The sequence below is a fragment of the Ursus maritimus genome, unplaced genomic scaffold, assembly GCF_017311325.1.
Source record: "Ursus maritimus isolate PB19 unplaced genomic scaffold, ASM1731132v1 scaffold_13, whole genome shotgun sequence".
NCBI classification, from domain to species: Eukaryota; Metazoa; Chordata; class Mammalia; order Carnivora; family Ursidae; genus Ursus; species Ursus maritimus.
Window position 1 is genome coordinate 20,297,821 of NW_024423675.1, and position 23,631 is coordinate 20,321,451.

A 23,631-nucleotide genomic window follows, 5' to 3' on the forward strand; every position below is an offset into this window, starting at 1 on the left:
TTCAATGGTTACTGGGTTAGTGTCTGGGAGCTTTCTTTGGTTTTTAGAAAAGGTTTGTGACCTCTACTAGAAAAGAAGCTCCCCTGACACCTTTGAGAGTTCTGTATATGAAGCCCTTCCCCATAGAGTCCTGTCTGGGATAAATGCCTTTGTGTTTAGGGGACTTTCACCCCAGCCTTCCATTCTACCATCCCCTATCATTTCTAGGTGAAATTTGGGCCAACTATTAAAGAAAAGGGGTCAGAAATGGAGCTGAGGATAGGAAGAGGGCAGGAAGGGGCACCTGCGTGGCTCAGTTGGTTAATGTCTGCCTTTGGCTCAGGTTATGATCCCAGGGTCCTGGGATCAAGAGCTGCATCAGGCTCCCCGCTCAGTGGGGAGTCTGCTTCTTCCTTTCCTCCTGCCTCTTCCCTGCCCCTGGCTTGTCCTCACTCTCTCTTTCAAATAAATAAAAATATTTTTTTAAAAAAGAGGCAAGGAAGCCACCCGCCTACCTTTGGTGATGGAGTAAAATGGAAGGGGAGAATGAGTCTGTAGAGAACAGTGTTGCAGAGAAATATATTTGATGAAGTGACATTGCATGCCCTGTCTCATTGGAGCTTATAACTATCAGCTGTTATATTATTCATTATATCACCCCCCTTTTATCTGTAGAGAGCAGAGGAAGAAGGGACACAGGCAAAACTAGTGTCCCTTCCTTTGCCCTCCCTACCTCAGTGGGTTAACTAGTGGCCCTTGGGTTGCACTGGTGCTGCCTCTGCCCTTGCCAGGCTGGTCCCTAGAGGGTCTGAGCCATCTCTCTCCTGCTGATGCCTGGGGCTTTCCAAACATGGGGGAAGGGGTCTAACCTCTCTTTGCTGGAGCCTAGGGCTGCCTCTGCTGTTCCCTCACCATAAACCTTATTTGCAGCTTCTTGACAGTTACTTTGAAGCCTACCAGCATGTGTTGGACTCTGAGGAGAGGTTTGCCTTAGCACAAGTGATCACTGACATCATGCACAGGCACCCAAGGTTTGATCTGAGCCACCCCTATTTCATTAAGGCCTACCGAGATGAATGCACCTGCCTGAGGCTTCACTTGCAGCTAGTGAAGGGCATCCTCAATCAGCACGTAAGTACATTTGGATTTTAAAATATCGCATGTGAGAAGACGATGGAAAACCCAGGCCAGAACCGAAAAGTGCTTTCCTTTCATCGCGTGTTCAGAATCCGGGTTTTCTAGGGCAGCACATACAGCATGTTTATTTGTAAGCTCATTTGCATTGTTGAATTCCAAGCATAACTATGGTCTTAAAAGGAAGTTTCCAACCCTAATTACATTTAATGGTCCACAAAAAATAGGAAACTTATTTTCAGAGTTTATTGGTATTGAAAGGATGATGAGACAACCCCTTTACAAGCCATTAATGTATAAGGTTATGTTTATTATTTTTTTTTAAATGTTGTGGCTATTTTTAGGACACAAAAGGAAAAATTACAGTGTATGTCCTCTGGGGGAAAAGTCCGTGGCAGGAAGTAAGCAGGAGATAAACTGAGGCAGTGCATTTACCTTAGACCTGGTTAGAATTTTTTCCTTGTAGTCAATTATTTGACAGAAAGAGGTTTTCCTGTGCCCCTTAAGATTGTCTGAATTTGGTTGCCTTTGCTTTTATTGGCTGATCTGTGGCTCAGACTGAGAGACCAGTGTGTCTTCATGTAAGCGGATCCTCAAAACCGTGTCTGGGTGAAAATTAGTCAAATAATGAAGGGACACAAAGGACTGGTGTTCTTCTCATACCAGGGCTCATAATTCACATCCATGGGAAAGTTTAACTTTTCTAATTTTAACTTTTATGCTACCTTTCTAGATAGAGCGTCAGCGGGAGTATGTCCAGAGGCTTTGGCAAGAAGGCCGTCCAGATGATAGCAGTAACTTTGGACTTCCCCTTAACATCATTTGCAAGCAGCTTATTTCCATCAACAATAGCTGGTATGGTGGCATTGTCTTTAGACAGTTTACATTTAATCTTTTAGATAAGTTAAGGGTATGATATTAAGTTTAAATACTCTTCTATAAAGTACCTCTCAAGTATTTGGGAAGATGAGTGAAGCAGATATAAAAGTCCCACAAGAGGGATTTTCTTGCATCCTCAATATTCATTTGCTTTGTAAGTAATAAAGAATAGGAAGCTAGAATTTAAAGTTATACCACCAGGGGTAGAATCTTTATTCCCTTGAGAAGTTCTATAAAAAGAAGCAGTTACTCTTAAAATGCCATCAGAGAGTTTAATCAGAGGTGCCACATAAGCCAATGTATATGAAACTTGGATGTGCTTAAAAGTTTCCCAAGAAGGAATCTATTTATTCTAGTAAGTGTCACCAAAAAGGTTTCTGCAGACTCACCTTGTGACCACTACCCCTTTAAAGAGCAGAATAAATTTCCTGAAATCACTCAGAGAAGGTACATGCTTAAAGTCACCCCCTTGACATGTAGCTTGAACCCCCATTCCTTCCCAGCCTTTGAGGGTGGTGAGGGAATCGGTAAGTGGGTGACAAGCCCCAGGTTGGTCTGTGTGGCCCTTGATCACAACCACTCTACTGCCTTCAAATAGGTGGAGAAATTGTCTTGCTCCCTTCAACATGTAACAAGAATCTGTTGGGCACCTACAGCTCCCAGGCACTGTGCTAGGAGGTGAGGACTCAGTTGTGAACCACAGAGGCAGGGCCCTGCACTCCTGTCAAGTGTACACTTTCAGTAGAACTTTGCCACCCCGGGCTATGGAACCCTCTTGGGGACAAGCAGGATGCCGTGGGATTTTGTTCTAACCTTATCCCTTGAGAAAGAGCCCTGGGGGTACCAGGCACAAGACTGCATGTTCTCTACAGACCTTTCTCAAGACTGATTTCTTCACTGTAATAAGCTTGAGACATCAGCTGCATGTGCGTGCAGCTGGCTATGGCAAGTCTCTACTGTTCAGGAGAGGTTTTTCGGCAGAACACGCTAGGACTATATGGATACCAGGACCTGTCAGAATAGTCTCAAAAGCAAATGTTATTTGCTTGATGAGATTCCTTTCCAACGTTAGCATTGTATTTTTTAAGATCTAGAACAAAGAGGAATCCGATTGGTATAGATTTAAGAAGGATTTACGCTCTTCAGTTCGATGTAGGGAGAAAAAGGCCCTTGACTTACACTGATCCTCTATTTTAAGGGAATACCGACAGACGAGCATTTTATTATTTCTGGTCTCATCCATTTATAAAATAGGACATTCTCATGGCAAACATGAATGATTCTGGCAGTTGTGTACAGAGTTTAAAATTTGTCTTTGTTTATTACCATTCTTAGGGAAAAGGATAAAGACTCAGGGGGGAAAAATAGAAACCAATCATAGAAATTACTTGTTTAATATTTTTATTTTTGAGTTATATTGTCACTTTTAAGTTATTTTGTTTTCAAATATTTGACTAAATGCCGATTATTAGAATGTTTACAGGTTTGCCATATACAGTTTAAGAATCAGATTGGACTTTCAGGAATAAACTCTTATGGCTTCCAATTTTAAAGGGGTTCACGTTAAAGCAAAGAGCATGTTTGTAGTAATCTGGCGGAGTCTGGATGGCCTCTTTGGCCCCTTTGAACTCCCAATTTTTTATAATGCCCTGGATTATAGCAGCTATTTTATTGGTCTTAAAAAATGAAAAATTCAAATATCTTTGGAAACAGATTAAGTTCTTCATTGTGTAAAATTGTCATTGATTGATCCTCTTTTTAAGCCCAGCTTTGAAAAACGTTTATCTACTGGAGTTCCACCCTTCCCTGGGCCTGGCATCTCTCATCCCCCGATCCCTTGAGTACCTCCTCCGGGAGGCCCGCCACACCTGCAGACCCACAGCCGCCAGCAGCCTCACCTTGCTGGAGAGACGTGTGCTGCAGCTGGCCCTGGATATGTGGCTCACGCCAGCCAGGCCCGAGTCCTGGTACAGCACTCAGCTCCAGAGAGATGTAGGTTCTCTGAAGAGGGTTGGGGAGGGGGGTTCCTTGGCAAAGAGAATGTTTCCACCCAGATGTTACTACTTAGCTTTGTTTTTCTGTTTGGCTCTGTTCCTCCCCTGTCTGGCCAGAGACAGATCATAGTCCTAGGCCTTGCCAACATTTTTTATGTAATTCTTTTTTCATTTTTGGTCAAAGTTTCTAATTTATCAGGATACTGCTACAATTAGAAGGGAGATGTACATAGGTATGTGGGAAATGTTTTCTGGCTTAATATATATATATATATTTCTTTATTTATTTTTAACAATATACATTTTTAATTAAAAGTTATATATATTATTTCCACTGAGACTCTTCCTGAAATTCCCTCTTTTTCTCCTGAGCTGAGATCTGGTAGAGGAGAGAGAGTGCTAAGTGAGGAGTCAGGGACCTGGACTCAAGTTCAGCCCTGCCATTAATTTCCTGTGTGACTCTGAACAAGTCTCTTAGCCGCTCTGAGCTTCCCTTTCCTATTTTCTACATTATGTTTGTGTATTTGAGGGGAGGGGGTGGAAGTGAGCTTAATGGTCTCTAAAGTCCCTTTCATCTCTAACATTCTATGGTTTAAACTGTGGCCTAATGATTTACATGGTATTTGTAGTTAGATTTTAATTCTTTTCTTTTTCTTTTAAGGTTATCACAGTTGAGCCTGGGGTTCCAAATTGACCTTACTCTCTGTGGGTACATGCTGTTTGATGAACTTTCAAGGGCCCCAGCTGCCAAAAATATCCCTTCCATGTGTCTGCCTTTGTCTCCTAGTCCCTCCTGTGCAAACTAAAATTTTGCTTTAAATTAATTTTAAATTGATTAAAATAATCAGAATTTTAGCAAAAAAAGAAAGCAAAAAAAATTACCCTAAATATAATCACTCAAATGCATTCACAGTAATTTTTTTTCTGAATTCAAATCCTCTTCATATGCATGTTTTACATAGTTATGATCATATCCTTCATATCCTATCCCCTGTTTCCTCAGTTAACATTGTATTTTATATTTTTCCATATTGCTAACTAGTCTTTATACTCACCTTTATGAGTATAATTCCCTAAAGGGATGAATCATAACTTACCCAACTATTTCCCTATTGTTGGACATCAAGTAGTTTCTAATTTTTCATTATTAAAAATGTTATAAGGTACGTCTCCATGCTCACAGATTTTTCCATATTTTAAGTCAATTCCTTTTGATAGATTCTTAGAAGTAGAATTACTGAAACAAAATTTAAGTATTTGGATGCAAGTTGGCATATTGTAATGCCACCAATAATTTATAAGAGTACCAATTATGCTACATTGTACAGTATTAGGTTAAGCATATAATGTCTATACATATTTATATAAATATAAATACGTCTATCTCTCGCCATATATAACAGGTGGCATTGCACTGTTAATTTTCATTTCCTTGGTATTTGTTGAGACTAAATATCCTTCCAAATGTCTTGTTACAAGCTGTATTTTCTGTGACTCTTCTGTTCTTTCCCTTTTATTTATCTCTTAGAATCCTAATGTCATTCCTATCCACTTACATGAGCTCTCTTAAATGAAAACTTTTAAGCCTTTTGTCCATCATATTTTCTGCAAATATTTCCCCCAATTTGTCTTCTTATTTTTTAACTCTATTTTCATATGGTAAAATCTGTTGATCTTTTCCTTTGTGATTTCTTCTATCTTCCTAAATCCAGAAAGCAAATCTTTTTCCACATGTTTTAGGTCTTACTTTTTTCTAATTTCTTAAGGTTTTGATTTCATTTTAAAAATATTTAGGGGCGCCTGGGTGGCACAGCGGTTAAGCGTCTGCCTTCGGCTCAGGGCGTGATCCCGGCGTCCTGGGATCGAGCCCCACATCAGGCTCCTCTGCTATGAGCCTGCTTCTTCCTCTCCCACTCCCCCTGCCTGTGTTCCCTCTCTCGCTGGCTGTCTCTATCTCTGTCAAATAAATAAATAAAATCTTTAAAAAAAATATTTAACTTCTGTAGTATTCTACTTGGAGACAGAGAAGGGGGGCGGAGAGGAGGGTATGAAGTATGGCTCAAAATGGAATTTTTTCCAAAATTACTATCATGTATCTTACCAGCACTTATTGCAGATTCTTTTCACATTGTATTATGGTACCAGATCTTTTAAATGTATGTTAAATTCTCTTATAACTCATGGTGAATATTTGAGATACCTATCTAGTTTCCCATTGATGCCATACCAGTTTTAATTATTATTATTATTTTTGAAATGTGTTCAAATTTGTATCCAGAAATGATAAATCCTCAGATTAACCTTTTGTATTAGGCCAAAAAATGGGGCAGGTATTGCCCTCAGAAGACATGCAGAAATTAGTTTACATTTCTATATCACTTTGGAAGACGTCAAGAATTGAGAAATTGCATCTTTGAGTAGAATAGGCCTGTGGCAGGTAAGTGGGCAGATAAGGGAGCTTGCCCCCTTAGGGAGCCAAGCCAGGAAAGGCAGAGGCGGGGGCACCAAACTGGGTCCTTGCTGGGAGTAAGTGAGAGGTTAGCAGAGATGTCAGAGCGGAGGAGACCGTGGCAGGAGAGAGTTAAAGAACAATGAGTTTATTTCAAAAATTGCCCAGGGCTGGCTCTTCCACGAGGAACACTGTAAAGGCAGTTTAGCATACTGTAAAACTACTGAACTTGGAATTAGGAAGCATAAGTTTACTCTTGGTACTGCTGTGTGACCTTGGAAAGTTTCAGTGTTGCTTCAGATTTTTCACTGATGAAATGGAAATCATGGCTTCCGTGATTCCTTCTTCATGGGGGATCTTGTGAAGAGAGAAATGAGGTAATGTATGTGAAAACATTTTGACACTGCAGTTAGAAGAGTTTGTAGGATATTATTATTATTATCACCCTCTAAAATACTTGGAAAATACCAGGGACTTCTACTTCTATTCTTTATTTTGACTTAAAATAGTTATAATAATGATAACAGCAAATACTGTGTAGCAGGCACTTTTGTATATATTACCTCACTTAACTCTCTGAACAATCCTGTTAGGTAATAATCATTATCTACTTGTTCCTCTTAGCTGTTACTATTCTTGTCCCCCCTTTACAGATGAGGAAACTGAGAGATGCAAAATTTCACAGCTTGTAAGTGGCAGAGCTAGGACTTGAGCCCAGAAAATCTGGATCCAGAGACTGTGCCACCGAGAGTGTTTTTCTTAATATGTGAACTTTCTTTTTTTTGATTTTAAAAAGTGCTTTTTTTTTTTTTTTTTTTTTTTTAGCTGTTTTCAACTAAAGTAATGGGAGATCCCTTTCTTATGGAGGAGATAGGTCTGCTTGCACTCAAGTCTGCAACAGACGAAGGACAGAACCAAAGCCAAGATTCTCCTGTGCTGCTCCTGGAGACGTTTTCCAAACTCTTGGAACTTGTGACCCTCCGCCACCGGCTGATAGGAATGAGTCTGGAGAGTGTATACTTAGCTCGGTCAGTAGGGGGACTGAGGGTCCAGACCAGGGAGAACAGACCGCAGGTTTCCCTGTCTACAAGTCTTGTTCCCTTTATGCCCCAGGGCAGCCAGAGTGAGCTTTCTAAATGGCTGAAATGACCACCTCACTCACTTGTTCCTTCTCCACCCAGGCCTCCCTTCATGCCTCTCTGACCACTCAGCTAGGCTAGGCCCTCCTCCTGGCACCCCGGCTTCCTCTCCATTCAGCACATTGCCTTTCAATTAGATGCTTAATACTGGTTTATCAGTTTTCCTGCTGGGGCAAGCTTCCTGCTTGCAAAAACACTGCCCATGTTTTTTCCCATAGTGTCCCATCTCCCGGTATAAGGCCTAACCTACACAGTCACTTCGAATATTTACTGGATTTGCTCTTAACTATGATGAAGTTGAATAGTAGAGCAGAAGCAGTAGAGGGACTAGAGAGAGGAGAGGGAGGAGTCAGTGACGGTATTCAGGCCTGACAGAGGTATGGAAGGTTCAACAAGTAGGGAGAGAGACAGAGACAGATTAATGAGTTAGGTTTTAGGTATGAGTGTGAGGTGATGGGAAGACATCCAAGTGGACATGTCCTATAAGCAGGAAAGATATGGAGTTAAAGGGTCTATTGCAAACATGTATGAGTTCTGTCATGTTCTAGTCCTTATGAGAGGCCCTATAGACCTAAAGGGTCCAATCATCTACCACCAACCATTACCTAGGGCCTTGTATGGCCAGGGTCTGTACTGGGGACTTTATGTGTATTCATTCATTTAATTTCCAGAATATCCTTAAGAGGATCCTTATTAGTATTTTGCCAGCAAGGAAGTAGAGGCTTAGAAAGTTAAGTAATTTGCCTAAGATCACATAACTAGAAAGTAGTAGAAGCTACTACTATGAGTTAAGATATTTATTAACTTTTATGATACTACCTCCCCTTAATTTTTGATCCTTGTTCTCAGGGAGGTCACAATTCAAAAGTTAGTTCTATGACAGTTTAACATGACATTTTAGTCATACAACCAAAATACAATGGGAACTCAGAAAATGGAGTGTTTCATTCTTTGTAAGTGGATCAAGGAAATCTTCATAAAAGAGGCACTGTTGAGGGATGAACTGTGTCCACTGGCAGGTTCATATGTTCAATTCCTAATCCCCAGTGCCTCAGAATGTGAGCTCATTTGAAGGTAGGGTCTTTACAGAGGTAATCAAGTTAACATGAAATTATTAGGGTGGGCCCTCATCCGATATGACTGGTATTCTTATAAGAGGAGAAAACTTAGACAGAAGGAAGATGATGTGAAGACACAAGCAGGAGATGGACATCTATAAGCCAAGGAGAGAGGCCTGGAACAGATCCTTTCCTCATGGCCCTCAGAAGGAACCAACCCTACCAACACCTTGATCCCAGACTTCTAGCCTCCAGAACTGTGAGACAAATTTCTGTTTATGATACTTTGTTACAGGATCCTAGCAAACTAATAGAGGAAGTACTAGGATTTGAAAATAAAGAGGAAGAGAAGCCAATGAAGACTGAGAGATAATGGCCATGAGGCAGGAGCATGGAGATCCTGGATCTAAGAGAACAAAGATGTTTCTCAAAGAGAGGACAGAGACAAGCGGGAAAGAGTTCTAAGAGAAAATAGTGAGCCTTGTACTGAAAGCAATATTGGTGACCCCATGAGCACTCTGAGGACACAAGCCAGCTTGCAGGAAATGAGAGTTGAGGAAGTGCCCAAGCACATCTCCTCCTACTTTAACTACTATATTTAACTGTCATAGCGTAGAGTGGATGCAAGACCTTTGTGACTCATTCACTTTATACTGGACTTGGCTTACTCTTGTTTTGACTTTTGCTTTTGTGCTTATTCAGATTTTTGGATTTTCTTGCCACTTTTCTTTTAGTGGAAAATAATAGCAAATGCTCTTGGTTCTTTATCCATCCCCCCCTTTTAGTCTCTATAAGGAAATGGCATGGGAGATGGGTTTTGAAGAGTTCCATTTGTATCTGAGGCCTGTTCACTTTGAATTTGCATCACTCAAAGACAAACTGGACCATCCACCTCCTGTCTTTGTCACCTCTCTGCTGGAAGACAGTGATCGAGTGGACAGGTGAGCCTTGAAAAGGTCAAAAGTAAAAATAATGTAGTGGTAGAAGAACAGCCAGTGAAAAATAATTTCTATCACCACTGGACACACAAATACAATTTTATTTCTAAATTCCTTCTCTTATTTTCTATCTGTCATGATGCCATTTCTTTTTCTTCTTTTTCTTTTTCTTTTTCTCTTTCTTTTTCTTTCTTTTTTTTTTTTTACTAAGGGGGGGAAGATCTCAATGAAAGGGAATAATTGAATTTAAAAACACTGAGTAATGGAGGAATTGGATCAGAGAGCTCACGTGAGACAGAATCACAGGCTCAGCCACTGCCCAGGTTGACCGTGTTGCTTCTGGGTAGAAAGGGGTGTGATATTTTGTTTCATGGGGCAAGAACCATGGATCAGAAGTCCAGATCCCTTCTCCCACTTTCCCTGGGACCAGGAAGAAGTCAGTCAAATTTTGCGAGCAGCTGTTTCCTTGAAACTCTAATACAATGTACAAATCTAACGTGTATGGGCAGTATCTGTCAGACTCTTGTTGGCCAGCAGCAGAAATGGACTCTAAGCAGTGAAACTTCTTCATGCCGCATAGGTTCAGCCCATCGATGGAAAGAAAAAAGTCTTACTAGTAACAGATCATGAGTCTACTTAGTCGGGGAAAGGAATCTTTTTCCTCTGTGCTGAATCAGACTTTGATGTGTGCTGAGGAGAAACTTCTGTCTCCCTCTTCTTTCCTTCTCTTCTAGTCTGCCCTTCCCCTGAGGGTCCTAGCTCTGTCCCTGGAGATTCCTGGTACTGACCCCACCCCAAGGAAAGCAAAGATGACTCCAAGGAGAAAAGTCACCTTTGTTTTGCTAGTGTGGATCAGTGCTCAAAATGTAACTTTGATGTGTTAACATGTTAAAGAACTCCTCTCTTCTCCAAAGAGAGCATGGGCTGAAATGGAGAGGGTTAGGATGATAGAACATGGTATCCCAGAATTTCTCAACCTTGGCATTATTGAAATTTGGGGCTGGATAACTCTTTCTTCTAGGGGACTGTCCTGGACAGCAGAGGGTGTTTATCAGCATCCCTGACCACTACTACCAGATGCCAGTAATACTCCTTCTCCTCCCTGATTGTAACAATTACAGATGTCTCCAGACATTGCCAAATGTCCCCTGGAGGCAAAATATTTCCTGCCTTATCCTATCACACTAGCTAAACCAAAAGGAGAATTTATCATAAGGATATAGTGATATCTCACAGAAACTGAAGGCAAGAAGTGTGATTGGGCCTCAGGCGAGGCTAGCTAGGTCTCCAACATGGAGCCAAGCTATTCTCTGGCTCTTCAAGGGCTTCCTGCTGGAGCTGGTATTCTACACTGATATAAAGTAGGGCATATTTTTGTTCAACTGGAATCAACCAATTAACACAAAGTGCCCAAGTGATCTTTAACATGGTCAAGCTATGATTGGTTCTCCCAACAATGACCCAACAATCCTGCAAGATCTGGGGAGACTTCTGAATTATCAGGGGAAGGTTTATGCATCCAAGGATCTTGTCTCTTGAGTTTGCATTTATTTTATGTATGTTAATTCTTCAAAGTTGCCACTTTGGAGTGCTGTTATACCAACAACATATATCAAACATAAGCATAGTGGCATACATTTTAAAAAGCACGTTCATGCATATTATCCCACTTAATATTTGCCTTAACCCTATGAGATAGGGGTATCTCCCATTTACAGATGAAAAAACCAGGATTCATAGATACTACGTGACAAAGTCTCTTAGGTATGGACAAAGGACTATATCCCAAGGCATAAACAAAGTTGCAGAGAACATTTAGATAATTACTGGGGCAAAGGAAGAGAGGAAGAACTGGATAGCTTTCAGGGAGTGGACAAAGGGGTTTGAGTCAGTGAAGAGCCTGAGGACATGAGGTCGAAGGTACAAAGAAAAACAGAATAAAATGGTGGAATGGGGATCAAGAGAAAAGAATTTGGAGTCAGTGGTTACCACAAGGAAACTGCAGGGAGATCAAGTCCAATAAAGATTGAAAAGACCCCAGAGCCCTTCAATCTTTGGACAGAAATATCAAGTCTTGTGTAACATCTGCACTTGCTATTATTGCTGACGTCTTAGAGCTGCTCACATACAATCGGTCCCATCAGAATGGGCATCCCTTGACTAATGACATGGTACAACAGAACAACATCATGTTTCTTCTTGCAGATATTCTCCTACTATTCTTGTCTTAGCCATCTCTGAGGTGGATGATAACCAGGTTGGCAAGTTTAGCTTTTATACAAAGGAAGCCATCCTTAAGGTAAATTATTTTTTTAAAAGAAAACCGAAGTAAAATTAAGCAATTTGCTCATGTATTTTCTTTACAGTTCATCATATTTAATTCATATGTTTGGCTGTCATGTAGAAAAAAAAGCTTCCAACTTCATAAATAATGGTGATAGCCTTGTCTTATTTGATGTGCCTATTGGTCTGGTTTGAACCATGGAGCCTGCTACACCCCTTGCAATAACTTCTGTTAGGTTTTTAAAGGAAGCACATGTAGTGAACCATCTTTGTACCAAGTTTTTAAATATGCACTTGTTATTGGAGCTTTTATCTGATCTTCTTAAACTTGGTGCTGTTATTTTCCCCTTCCACTCAGATGGAGTTCTTTGCCTCTGTATGTGTAGGTTTGTATTTGTGTGTGTATTTTTTATTTTTTTAAAATAATTTTAATTTTTAATTTTTTAAAAGATTTTATTTATTTGAGAGCTAGTCAGAAAAAGCACAAGCAGGGAGAGGGGGAGAGGGAGAGACCAGCAGACTCCCTGCTGAGTGTGGAGCCCACTTTGGGACTCGATCCCAGGACCCCGAAATCATGACCTGAGATGAAGTCTGATGCTTAACTGACTGAGTCACCAAGGTACCCCTGTATGTGTATTTTTTTTTTAAGATTTTATTTATTTATTCGACAGAGATAGAGACAGCCAACGAGAGAGGGAACACAAGCAAGGGGAGTGGGAGAGGAAGAAGCAGGCTCATAGTGGAGGAGCCTGATGTGGGGCTCGATCCGACAACGCTGGGATCACGCCCTGAGCCGAAGGCAGACGCTTAACCACTGTGCCACCCAGGCACCCCCTGTGTGTGTATTTTTTAAACATTAATCTAATCTTGGCAGTTTTAAAAGGCTGCCACTGAGTAGTTGCTAGTAGTTGCTAGTTCATCAGAGCTTACTCATCCTTTTCTGACCAGAAACCTGATGGTGTCCAGCTGCAGAGCAAATCAGGTCTGGAGGGTGCCTTCCTGGGGTGAAATGGTGCTTAGAGAGAGACCAGATTCATTCCCGTGGCTGAGGAGCAAGGATCTCAGTTCATCCTGCAGTTTGATTCATATGTTTACATGTTAAATAAGTGGTGATCTCAAATCCTCAACTTCATCTCTTTCTTTATGGCAAAAATTCCTAATACCTTCTCACATTTTATTCCTTTAGCTCTTATTCCATTCAGGAGTGGAAAATATGCAAGTGACCCTTGCATGCCAAGCAGCTCAGAAAAATGCCTTGATGGTGGCTGTCCAACAGGCATCCTTCTATCACACGCCCCGGTGGGGCTGTCCTGCCAATGTGAAGGTCAGCCTGTAAAATAGAGAAACCTGAGGCATGCTACCACTATGACAGCCGATGCCCCTTCTTCCCTTTAGCCTGCTCCCTCTCTCCTCCCTTCTTTCCTTCCTCCCCTTCTCCCCTTTCCTCCTTCTCTTCCTTCCTTCTTTCCCTTCTTGTCTGTTGTTTTATCTTCTTTCCTTCCCTCCTTTCCTTCTTTACTAATATGAAGTCAACACATGACCAAATCCTTACTGGGTCTCCTAATTTTTAGTGATTTGCTAACAATTTTTTTCCTGTCTGTAACTCTATAATATTGGCTAGCTAGAATCATCCAGCATAAAATAGCCTGTTCCTCTACCCCTCCCCCTTGTAGGTAAATGATTTTATTGTTTTCTGTTTTATTCTTCCTGCATTTCTCTTTGTGAAAGTAAATGGAGACATTTATCCTTTCTTTTTTCTACAAAAGGTAACACACGATGTATAACCCTTTTCCCCCCAGATTTCTTTGGTTGTTATTGAGATATAATTCACATAATATAAAATTTACCCCTTTAAAGTATATAATTCACAAGATCTTGTAACCATCACCACTATCTAATTCCAGATCCTTTTCATCACTTTCAAAGGAAATCCTGTGCCCTTTAGCAGTCACTTCCCATTCCACCCTCTTCCCTCAGTCCCTAGCAAACAGTAATCTACTTTCTGGCTCTATAGATTTGCCTATTCCGGACATTTCACATAAATGGAATCATTCAACATATGGCCTTTTGTATCTGGATTTTTTCACTTAGTATGTTTTCAAGTTTCATCATGTTGTAGCATGTATCAATACTTCATTCCTTTTTACTGATGAGCAATATTTCACTAAATACATAGACCACATTTTGTTTATCCATTCACCAGTTGACAGGCATTAAGTTGTTTTTAGTTTTTGGCTATTATGAATCATGCTGCTGTGAACATTCATGTGCAGGTTTTTGCAAGGACATATGTTTTGAGTTTTGCTAACCCTTGTTAATGTCTCTCTTTTTTATTTTAGCCCTCTTATTGGGAAAAAGATGGATCTTATTGTGGTTTTGCTTTGCATTTCTTAATTACTAATGACATTGAACATCTTCTCATGTGCTTATTGGCCATTTTTATATCTTCACTAGAGAAATTTCTTTTCAAATCCTTTGCCCTTTATATAAAATAAAATTGTCTTTTTATTATTGAATTGTGAGAGTTATTTATGTATTCTGAATACAAGTATATGTATACTTATCAAGTATATGATTTGCAAATATTTTCTCCAATTCTGAGGGTCATCTTCTCACTTTCTTGATGGTATCCTTTGAAGCACAGGTTTTTCATTTTGATGAGTCCAGTTCACCTAGTCTTTCTTTTGTCACTTCTTTTAGTGTCATATTTAAGAAATCATTGCTGAATCCAAAGTCACAAAGATCTACTCCTCTGTTTTCTTCTAAGAGTTTTGTAGTTGTAGCTCTTGCAATTGGGTCTATGGTCCACTTATGGTTAATTTTTGTATATAGTATGAGGAAAGGGTCTAAACTCATTCTTTGGCATGTGGTATGCTGTCCCAGCACCATTTGTTGAAAAAACTCACCTTTTGCTATTGAATTGTCTTGACACTTCTGTGAAAAATCAATTGGCCATAAATCTAAGAGTGTATTTCTGGACCCTAAATTCTATTCCGTTGTTCTATATGTCTATTTTTATGTTAGTACCACTGCTGTTTTTATTACTGTCGAGTGGTGTTAAGTTTTAAAATGAAGAAGGATGAGTCCACCAACTTTGCTCTTCTTTTTCAAGATTGCTTTAGCTATTTTAGGTCCCTTGCATTTTCATATGAATTTTAAGATCAGCTTGTCAATTTCTGCACACACACAAAAATTACCCTTTGGGATTTTGACAAGGATTGCTTTGAATCTATAGATCAGTTTGAATACTATTGCCATCTTAAGTCTTCTGATCCATGAACACGGATGTCTTTCTATTTATTTAGGTCTCCTTTAATTTCTTTCAACAGTATTTTGTAGTTTTCAGTGTACAAGTTCTATACTTCTTTTGTTAAATTAATTCCAAAATATTTTATTCTTTTTATTATATTATTATAAATGGAATTGTTTTCTTAATTTCATTTTCATAGTGCTTATTACTAATGTATAGAAATACAATTGATTTTTGTATATTGATCTTCTATCCTGCCACTTTACTAAACTAGTTAATTTGTTTTAATAGTTTACTTGTATATATGTATTCCTTGGGATTTTTTTTTTAAAGATTTTATTTATTTGAGAGAGAGAGAGATTACAAGCAGTGGGGGAAGGGGCAGAGAGAGAGAGGTGGAAGCAGATTCCCCACTGAACAGGGAACCTGACATAGGCTCAATCCCAGGACCCTGAGATCATGACCTGAGCTGAAGGCAGACGCTTAACCAACTGAGCCACCTAGGCATCCCTCCTTAGGACTTTTATATGCAAGATCATGTCATCTGCAAATAGAAATAATTCCACTTCTTCCTTTCCAATCTAGATGCCTTTTCTTTCATTTTCTTGCCTAATTGCCCTAACTAGACCCTCCAGTAAAAGGCTGAATAGAAATGGCAAGAGTGGGTATTATTATCTTAGTCGCGATCTTAGGGAGAAAGCTTTCAATCTTTTACCATGAATTATGATGTTAATTATGGGTTTTTCATAGATGCCTTTTATAGGTTGAGGACATTTCTCTCTATTCCTAGTTTGTTGAATGATTTTATCATGAAGAGGGTTTGGATATTATTTACATATACTCTTTTGGACTTTGTTTTTTTCACTTAACAGTATATCCTGGAAATGACTCCACATCAGTTCATAGAGATTTTTTCCCACTTTTTAAAACAACAGTATAGTTCTCATGTGTATGTATGTTCAGCAGTAAAATTAAACATGGTTTTAGGAAATCAACTTTCCATGTGGCCTTTTAACATTAAGTCTTATAGATTCTATACAGCTCACCATATTTACCCCTTATCACATTTGTCAACCTCTCTTTCCTACTCTTCATGTTAATAGGAGAATCCAAATTTATGTGTGGCAAGAATAATCATTCCTCACTTCTACTGCCAAATAGTAATTCCCACAGAAATTAAATAGTGAAGTAGAAAATAAGGATAGAGTGAGTTATATTGATTTTTTTAAACCTCAACCCCCGAAATCTTAATGCAGTACCTCCTACAAGTTAGGCTTATCATACTGAGACACAATTCATGCTCCTGAGGAACTTATAGACCGATGTATATAAGGGGGACAGGCTCACAAGTGGTTTAAGCACAAGGAATAAAAGAAGTTCAACAAGCTATAGAAGAATTTAAAGAAAAGAAAGGTCACATCTGGGGAACTAGGAAGGGCAACACGAAGAGGGGACATTTGGGAAAACTGAAGGATGAGCTTTTTGACAGGCAGAAAGAAGAGTCTTCAGATAACTCAGGCTTAGGAACAAGAAAGGGGAGATAGGTAATAGATAAAAATGAGGAGCCCAGCTTGACCACCACTGGTGATTTTCATACATAGTTGACATAAGGAATTCTTTATTCAATTACTTTAATCTTATAAAGAATACTAATATATAAAACAGATATAAGTGGGGTTATTCTTATTGAAATGGAGAGTGAGAGGATTATGAGTCCCTAAGATCCATTCAAAAAGCAAATGTTGGAAGTCATTGGATTGGAGCACAGGGCAGGAATAGGAAGACATTAGGGATATATATATATATATATATGAATATGTGAATATATATAGTAATATATGAATATATAGTAATGTATGTGAATATATAGAAATAATGTGTGAATGTGTGTGTGTGTGTTTATGTGCTCTCCTACAAGGGTGGACAAGAAGAGGACTGATGATATAATAAGAAGAAAGACGGAGACAAAGGGAATAAGAGGAAATGAGGGAAGGAGGAGGGAAGGTTTAAAAGACTGGCTATTTTGAGTGTTGGCAGGGATATGGAAGATCTGGAACTCTCATACACTGCTGAAGGGAATACAAAATGGTCAATCACCTTGGAAGACATTTTGACAATTTCTTAAAATGTTAAACATACACTTACCCTATAATCCAGCCATTCCGCCCCTTGGTATTTATTTACCCAAGAGAAATGAAAACACATGTTCATACAGAAACATACTCAGATGTTTATAGAAGCTTTATTTAAAATAACCAAGACCTGGAAAGAACCCAAATGTCCTTCACCAAGTGAACAGATAAACAAATTGTGGTATAACCATATAATGGAATACTACTCAAGAATACAAACAAATGAATTATTGAGATACACAACAATATGGATGAAGCCATACAAAAAAGAGTATATATTGCATGACTCCCATTTATATAAAATTCTAGGAAATGCTTTCTAATCTATAGTCGGAGAAAGCAGAGAACAGTGGTTGCTTGAGAATGGGGATGGGAAGGTCATTATTCTGATTGCAGTAATGATTTCATAGTTGTATACATATGCCAAAACTTATCTAATTGCACACTTTAAATATGCGCTGTTTATTAAATGGCAGTTATATCTCAGTAAAGCCATTGTTTTTAAAAGAAGAGGAAAAAAGAATAAGAAGTTGAAAGTTGTTAGAGTTAAATGTAGAGGGAAGAACCAGAAGATTGGGGATTAGAATGAGGCCATTTGACATTCTCAAAAGCTCACTGCTGACTGAGAGAGCAGTTCTAATAGTTCTAATGGTGTTGAAAGCAAGACTTGCTTGAAAGCAAGGTTGTCAGAGTAAAGGAGTGAGAGGGTGATAAAGATAGAAGCAGTGTGCATTTATTGCTCCTGTATCCGTCCACTTAGGCTGCCACAACAAAATTCCATAGGAAGTTTTTCTTCCACACCCTCCCACTTCCCTGCCCTTTATCATTACATTGTTCATGGCAGCATATATAGCCTACCTCCATTTGCCTAGGCTGAACCACAGTAGGCACCCTGTGTCAGTTTTTCAGACCTTGCAGCCATGAAGTCCATCAGCAGTATTTTTTTGAGAGGCCACTCTATACAGAGCATTCCAATTAGCTATCTTGTAGAATGGAGAATTTTTTTCAGGGCAATTTAGACAACTTCACTTTGTTCTAGAATTAGTTACACTTACTGCCTCACCCCTACATTGTGCAAAATCTCTCTTCCCTTCCCTCTCTTCCTCTCTGCTCTCCTCCCCTCTGTTTCCCTTCTCCTCTCTCTTCTACTCCAACTCATCCCCACCCCAGGTACTTAGGCATTTCACATGTGTGTGGGGTCAGTTGTGGCTGTGAGATAATTTTGCAGCCAGTACTACAGGATTTACAAATCCAACAAACTTAATTCACTTTGGTTTAAAACATTTTAGGAAATAAGTTCAGATCTGAGAAGTCATGGTGGAATGGGTCCAGACAGAAGAAGAAATTCCAGAATTGTGAATGGCATAGAGAACTTACTGTTAGCCCCAACTCCAAAAGTTCCAGACACTCTCACTCATCCTTCAGAAAGATTCCAGGCTACCAAAAGGTACTGACCTAGGGGTTTGTTTAAAATTACAAAAGTGTCCTCTTTTAAGCCAGTTAAAAACATAGTATTGTGGGGTTGAAGGATGCCTAAATCCCCAAAGTGACCAGCATGTGTTTAATTTTTAAGACCTTCTATGAAGACCATGTGTGAACACTGAGAAGCTCAACTCCTTCCAATATACAGTCTATGGAGAGTCATTGGTTCCTTATTTCAACCCCTTTTCTCCTTCCTTCTCCCCTTTTCTCCTTTCTTTTTGTCTCCCCTTTATCTTCCCTCTTTCTGTATTTTTCAAACTCCAACAGATAGAACACAAGGAAGAAGAATATGAGCCTCTTCAAATTTTCCATGTTTATCTTAAACTGAAAAGCACAGAACTACCCTCACTATGCTAACAAGGGTTTTACCAATGCTTAGGTTAATAAGGTGCTGCATTATCAGAGAGCTACAGCCTCTACAGAGAGATGGCTATAAATCAGGAGTGTCCTATAATGTCCCAATCTCTTTCTACCATGACAGAGAAAGGAGATATTTGTATTCTATAATAAATATTCTGAGTATTTCCAATGATAGTTTAATTTAATTCTGGCAAATTTAAAATGGAAAAAGAAAAAAGAGCAAAACTACTCTACTCCCCCAAGATGTCATTAATCTGACATATAGCCAGAGTTTGAATACCCTAAGTTCACATTCCCAACATGTGGGTGGAAGATTTAAGCCCAATACGTCTAGTCAAGAGGACCCTTGGGAGGCCACCTCAGTCCAGGTAACCCTGCAGTAGAGGCCAGGAGGGCGCAAAGGGACCTGGGTCGTACAAACACTGAGCCAGGCTATGAAGTTGGGGACAGAGGAGGGACTGCTGATACATGTTCCAGGCACATGGGGGTCCCAAGAAGAATGGTGACACATCAGCAACCTCAGTGAATATAATCAGAAACATCTGAAGAAGCTGAGAACCGTGAAGACAGAGCTACCTGCTCTCCTTTTGCAATGCCCCGTACTCAGCTCCAGGTTTCCTGTCCTCCAGGGAGCTCTTGTGTTGTCTTCTTATTATATGTCCACTTAACTTCCTGCCTTGGGCTCAGATGTCTCTGTTCACTTGTCAGGGCTCCGGAGGCTTTTGTGTCTCTTCAACTAGAAAAGGTGGGGCTGCGGGACATGATGCTGAACGCCTTCCTCCTCAGGAAACAAACCATGGCCAACAGAATGAAGAGCCTTGTGAGTTTAGTGGGAAGGGCTCCCTAAAGCTCTCATTATCTTTTACATTTGAGCAAATAAAAATTCTTAACTTGTAATCTGTTGCTTTCAGCCTATTTGGATAGGACTATTGAAAATATAAAGAACTGTAAAAGGGAATTCAATAAGAAATAGAAAGGAAGTAATTCAAGCTAATTGCAGTCTAGTTTTAAAAATATGCACATTTTTTCCAAGACCATATTTTGTTTTGTCACTTTCTAAACGGAACTAGTTTCAGCACCTGCTCTGGAACATAAGCCCACTCTTGAGTGACCCACAGATGTTCAGGGTGTTTAGACAAGGTGAGCAAAGACTCTTACTATTGAATTCATATGTTATCTGATTTTCCAGATATTAATGACATGTTTCTATTTAAGGGTTTTATACTAGCCTAATCTGTTGGAAAATATAAAATTCAAGCCTTTAATCAGTTCAAAGTATTGCTTAATTTTGTGAATATGTTTCATTATTCATTAATTTTTTTGAGGAGGAACTCATTAGACTAATACATAGTTATTTGGGAAAGAAATCACAAGTTTACAGTCTCTAGGCTTTTTCCCTATCTATGACTGAAAAGAAAAGACTTAAGTTTCCCTAATCGAGTTCTACAAATGGAATGTGAGGGAGGTCAGACTTCTAGACTACTGCTGAACAACAATGGAGGCAAAGGACTCCTTATAATAAGTAATTGAGATATTCAGTTACCTTTTTTTACTACTATATTCAAAAAATATTGACCTAGTGAAAAATTTTTTAGCTCATTAACTGCACTTCAGGATTATCCAGTGCCTATCAGATTAGACGACGCAAGACTCCTAGATCAGAGAAAAGAACTTTATGACTCACAGCAGAGCAGGTGACATGACCTTTATGTTTGTATGAGTTCTCTTTGCCTCCCAAGTCCCAAGGCGGGCAACATGGAGGAGCCCAGATGTATACAGTGGGTTTTTGTCCCAGTCGAATGACACTGAGCTTAAGGAATCTACCTCTTTTTATGGCAAGCTTGCTATTTTTCCTGGAGGGAGACATTACCTCATCCCTCTAGGTTGTTCTTTGCAAACAGAACCCTGAGAAATGGCCTAGGTAAAGAGCGGTCAGGGCCTTCCATTCTTGGCATACTCAGCAAGGTGTGCAGGAGTGGGAGAGAACCATGGAGGAGTATTTCTCAGCAAGTTGGCCTTCAGAAAGAATTTCTCAACTGTGCAGCCTTTTCCTACTTTAAATTTGCTCTAAGTTTGTATACATGTACTAGAATGGAGAGTTTTTAATGGCCAACCATCTAATAGAGGAATTATCATTCTCTTTTATTACAGGATGAAATCGGTAAAGTCAAGAGAGACGTTATAGTTGAATATTGTCAGAAGTAAGTATGGTATATGTGAACAACATATGCTGATTTCTCTGACTCTGAATTCAATAAACTGCAGTGTTATGTAGAAATCCAGACAATGAGTCAGGTGGTTTTCTTAATTTTTTATTTATTTTTTTCTACCAAACATTTATTTATTTATGTATTTTAATTTAAATTAAACTAATTAACATATAGTATATTACTAGTTTCAGAGGTAGAGTTCAGTGATTCCTTAGTCTTATATAACACCCAGTGCTCATTACATCACATGCCCTCCTTAATGTCCATCACCCTATTACCCCATCCCCCAGCAATCCTCCCCTCCAGCAATCCTCAGTTTGGTTCCTATGATTAAGAGTCTTTTATAGGGAGTGCCTGGGTGGCTCAGTTGGTTAAGTGTCTGCCTTCGGTTCAGGTCATGATCCCAGGGTCCTAGGATAGAGCCCCACTTCGGGTTCCCTGCTCAGTTGGGAGCCTACTTCTCCCTCTGTGTGCTCTCTCATCTCTCTCTCTCTCACTCTCTCTCTGAAATAAATAAATAAATAAAATCTTTTTTTTTAAAAGTCTCTTATGGTTTGTCTCCCTCTCTGATTTCATCTTGTTTTATTTTTCCCTCCCTTCCCCTATAATCCTCTTTTTTGTTTCTTAAATTCCACATATCAGTGAGATCATATGAAAATTGCCTTTCTCTGATTGATTATTTCACTTAGCATAATACCCTCTAGCTCCATCCATGTCATTGCAAATGGCAAGATTTCTTTCTTTCTTTCTTTCTTTCTTTCTTTTTTTTTTTTATGGCTGGGTCATATTCCATTGTATATATATACCACATCTTCATCTATTCATCTCTTTTTTTTTTTTTTTTTTTTTAAAAGATTTTATTTATTTGACAGAAATAGAGACAGCCAGCGAGAGAGGGAACACAAGCAAGGGGAGTGGGAGAGGAAGAAGCAGGCCCATAGCAGAAGAACCTGATGTGGGGCTCGATCCCAGATCGCCGGGATCACGCCCTGAGCCGAAGGCAGACGCTTAACCGCTGTGCCACCCAGGCGCCCCCATCTATTCATCTCTTAATGGACATCGGGCTCTTTCCATAGTTTGGCTATTGTGGACATTGCTGCTATAAACATTGGGGTGCAGGTGCCCCTTCAGATCTCTAGGTGGTTTGTTTTTAAATAAACACAATTCTCTTGGATAAAACCAAACCAAACTATCCTCTGACACATAGAAGAGTATCAGAAGTGAAGGATGGGAGGTGCTTTGAAGAGGTTCATGCCTCTGCCTTCAGGCAATAGCAACCTGACCCAGATAGAACTTTCTTCTTGATGAGGCCCTCTATTATCTTTGAAAGATCTTTTAGGGAAGTAGATCCTTCTGGAAAAGATGGAATAACTTTGATTCACTTTGTGGACATCATCTCTTCTGACTTTTCAGGTTCAACTGCCGTATGTCTCACTATGCTCTTCGGGGTCAGATTATGGCATACTGCAATAGCCTGAGAGCCCTGCTGGAAGATTTCCCTACCATAAGGGACACCTTTTTCATGGTGGGGCAACCACAAGAAAAGAAAGGGTTGAGAGACTCCAAGGAGGGCCTCAAGGCTGACCCCAGGTGTGTAATTTCCTTTAGACCTTTTTACTCCCCCTCCATACCCTACCCTTCTCAGGGAAGAGGGAGGAGGCATGTTAAACTTGGCATGGGAACCTTGCTTTCTTTGCCACATTTGACCTTGATCTTCTGGTTCAGAAGGGCAAAAGAAAGAGCTAACACTCTAAGAATAACAGTATCTTTGTATTTTAACCCAGAAGAGGTTCTTTGTTTATGGGCCATTTCTCTGCTTTTTCAATCTATGCAGTTTTGTTTTCCCCTGGAGAGCCCAGAGATTTCCATCAGTCACACCCTTTTACATAAGCCAGCATCTAAAATAAGCAAACAAATAAGTAAACTTGATCTTGAGCTGTCCCGACTTCAAATATTTTACTCAGTGGAGCAGAAGAAATAAGAAACACACACACACACACACACACACACACACACACACACACAACATTGATGCACCAGTGCCTTGGATAAATCTGTCCTTCTGTATTTCTCTGGCAGAGAAAAAAAAAAATACATGTAGAGTGATATTAAGGGATAAGAGCAGATCTGCTTCCATACTCCCTTATCATGCCATATCCAGTTTCCCAAATGTTCTTACCTCAACCTGCCTGGATAGTTCACTCAGCTAGTTGGAGGAGTCAGCATACCTGTGCAGTCAAGGACCACATTTCCTTTAAAAGAAAGAAAGAAAGAAAGAAAGAAAGAAAGAAAGAAAGAAAGAAAGAAAGAAAGAAAGAAAGAAAGGAAGGAAGGAAGGAAGGAA

The 23,631-nt window shown here is 39.6% G+C and overlaps 2 protein-coding genes across 3 annotated transcripts in view; both read left to right on the forward strand.

Moving 5' to 3' along the window:
• Positions 1-13,204, forward strand: part of CCDC162P — a 30,912-nt gene extending 17,708 nt beyond the window's left edge. Inside the window, 7 exon segments of the mRNA XM_040628103.1 lie at positions 910-1,110; positions 1,847-1,968; positions 3,756-3,984; positions 7,261-7,463; positions 9,418-9,573; positions 11,776-11,869; positions 13,040-13,204. Coding sequence (XP_040484037.1) covers positions 910-1,110; positions 1,847-1,968; positions 3,756-3,984; positions 7,261-7,463; positions 9,418-9,573; positions 11,776-11,869; positions 13,040-13,204 — 1,170 coding nt within the window.
• A 4,401-nt stretch (positions 13,205-17,605) lies between these two features.
• LOC103677028 overlaps positions 17,606-23,631 on the forward strand; it is a 16,870-nt gene continuing 10,844 nt past the window's right edge. The window contains exons 1-4 of one of the 2 annotated variants that reach the window (XM_040627615.1): positions 17,606-18,682; positions 19,786-19,897; positions 21,229-21,278; positions 22,701-22,877. In XM_040627615.1, the coding sequence (XP_040483549.1) occupies positions 18,558-18,682; positions 19,786-19,897; positions 21,229-21,278; positions 22,701-22,877 (464 nt within the window). In that variant the 5' untranslated portion in view covers positions 17,606-18,557. Of the gene's footprint in view, positions 18,683-19,785; positions 19,898-21,228; positions 21,279-22,700; positions 23,559-23,631 lie in introns of those variants that run through there. The other variant, XM_040627614.1, reaches the window with a different exon arrangement.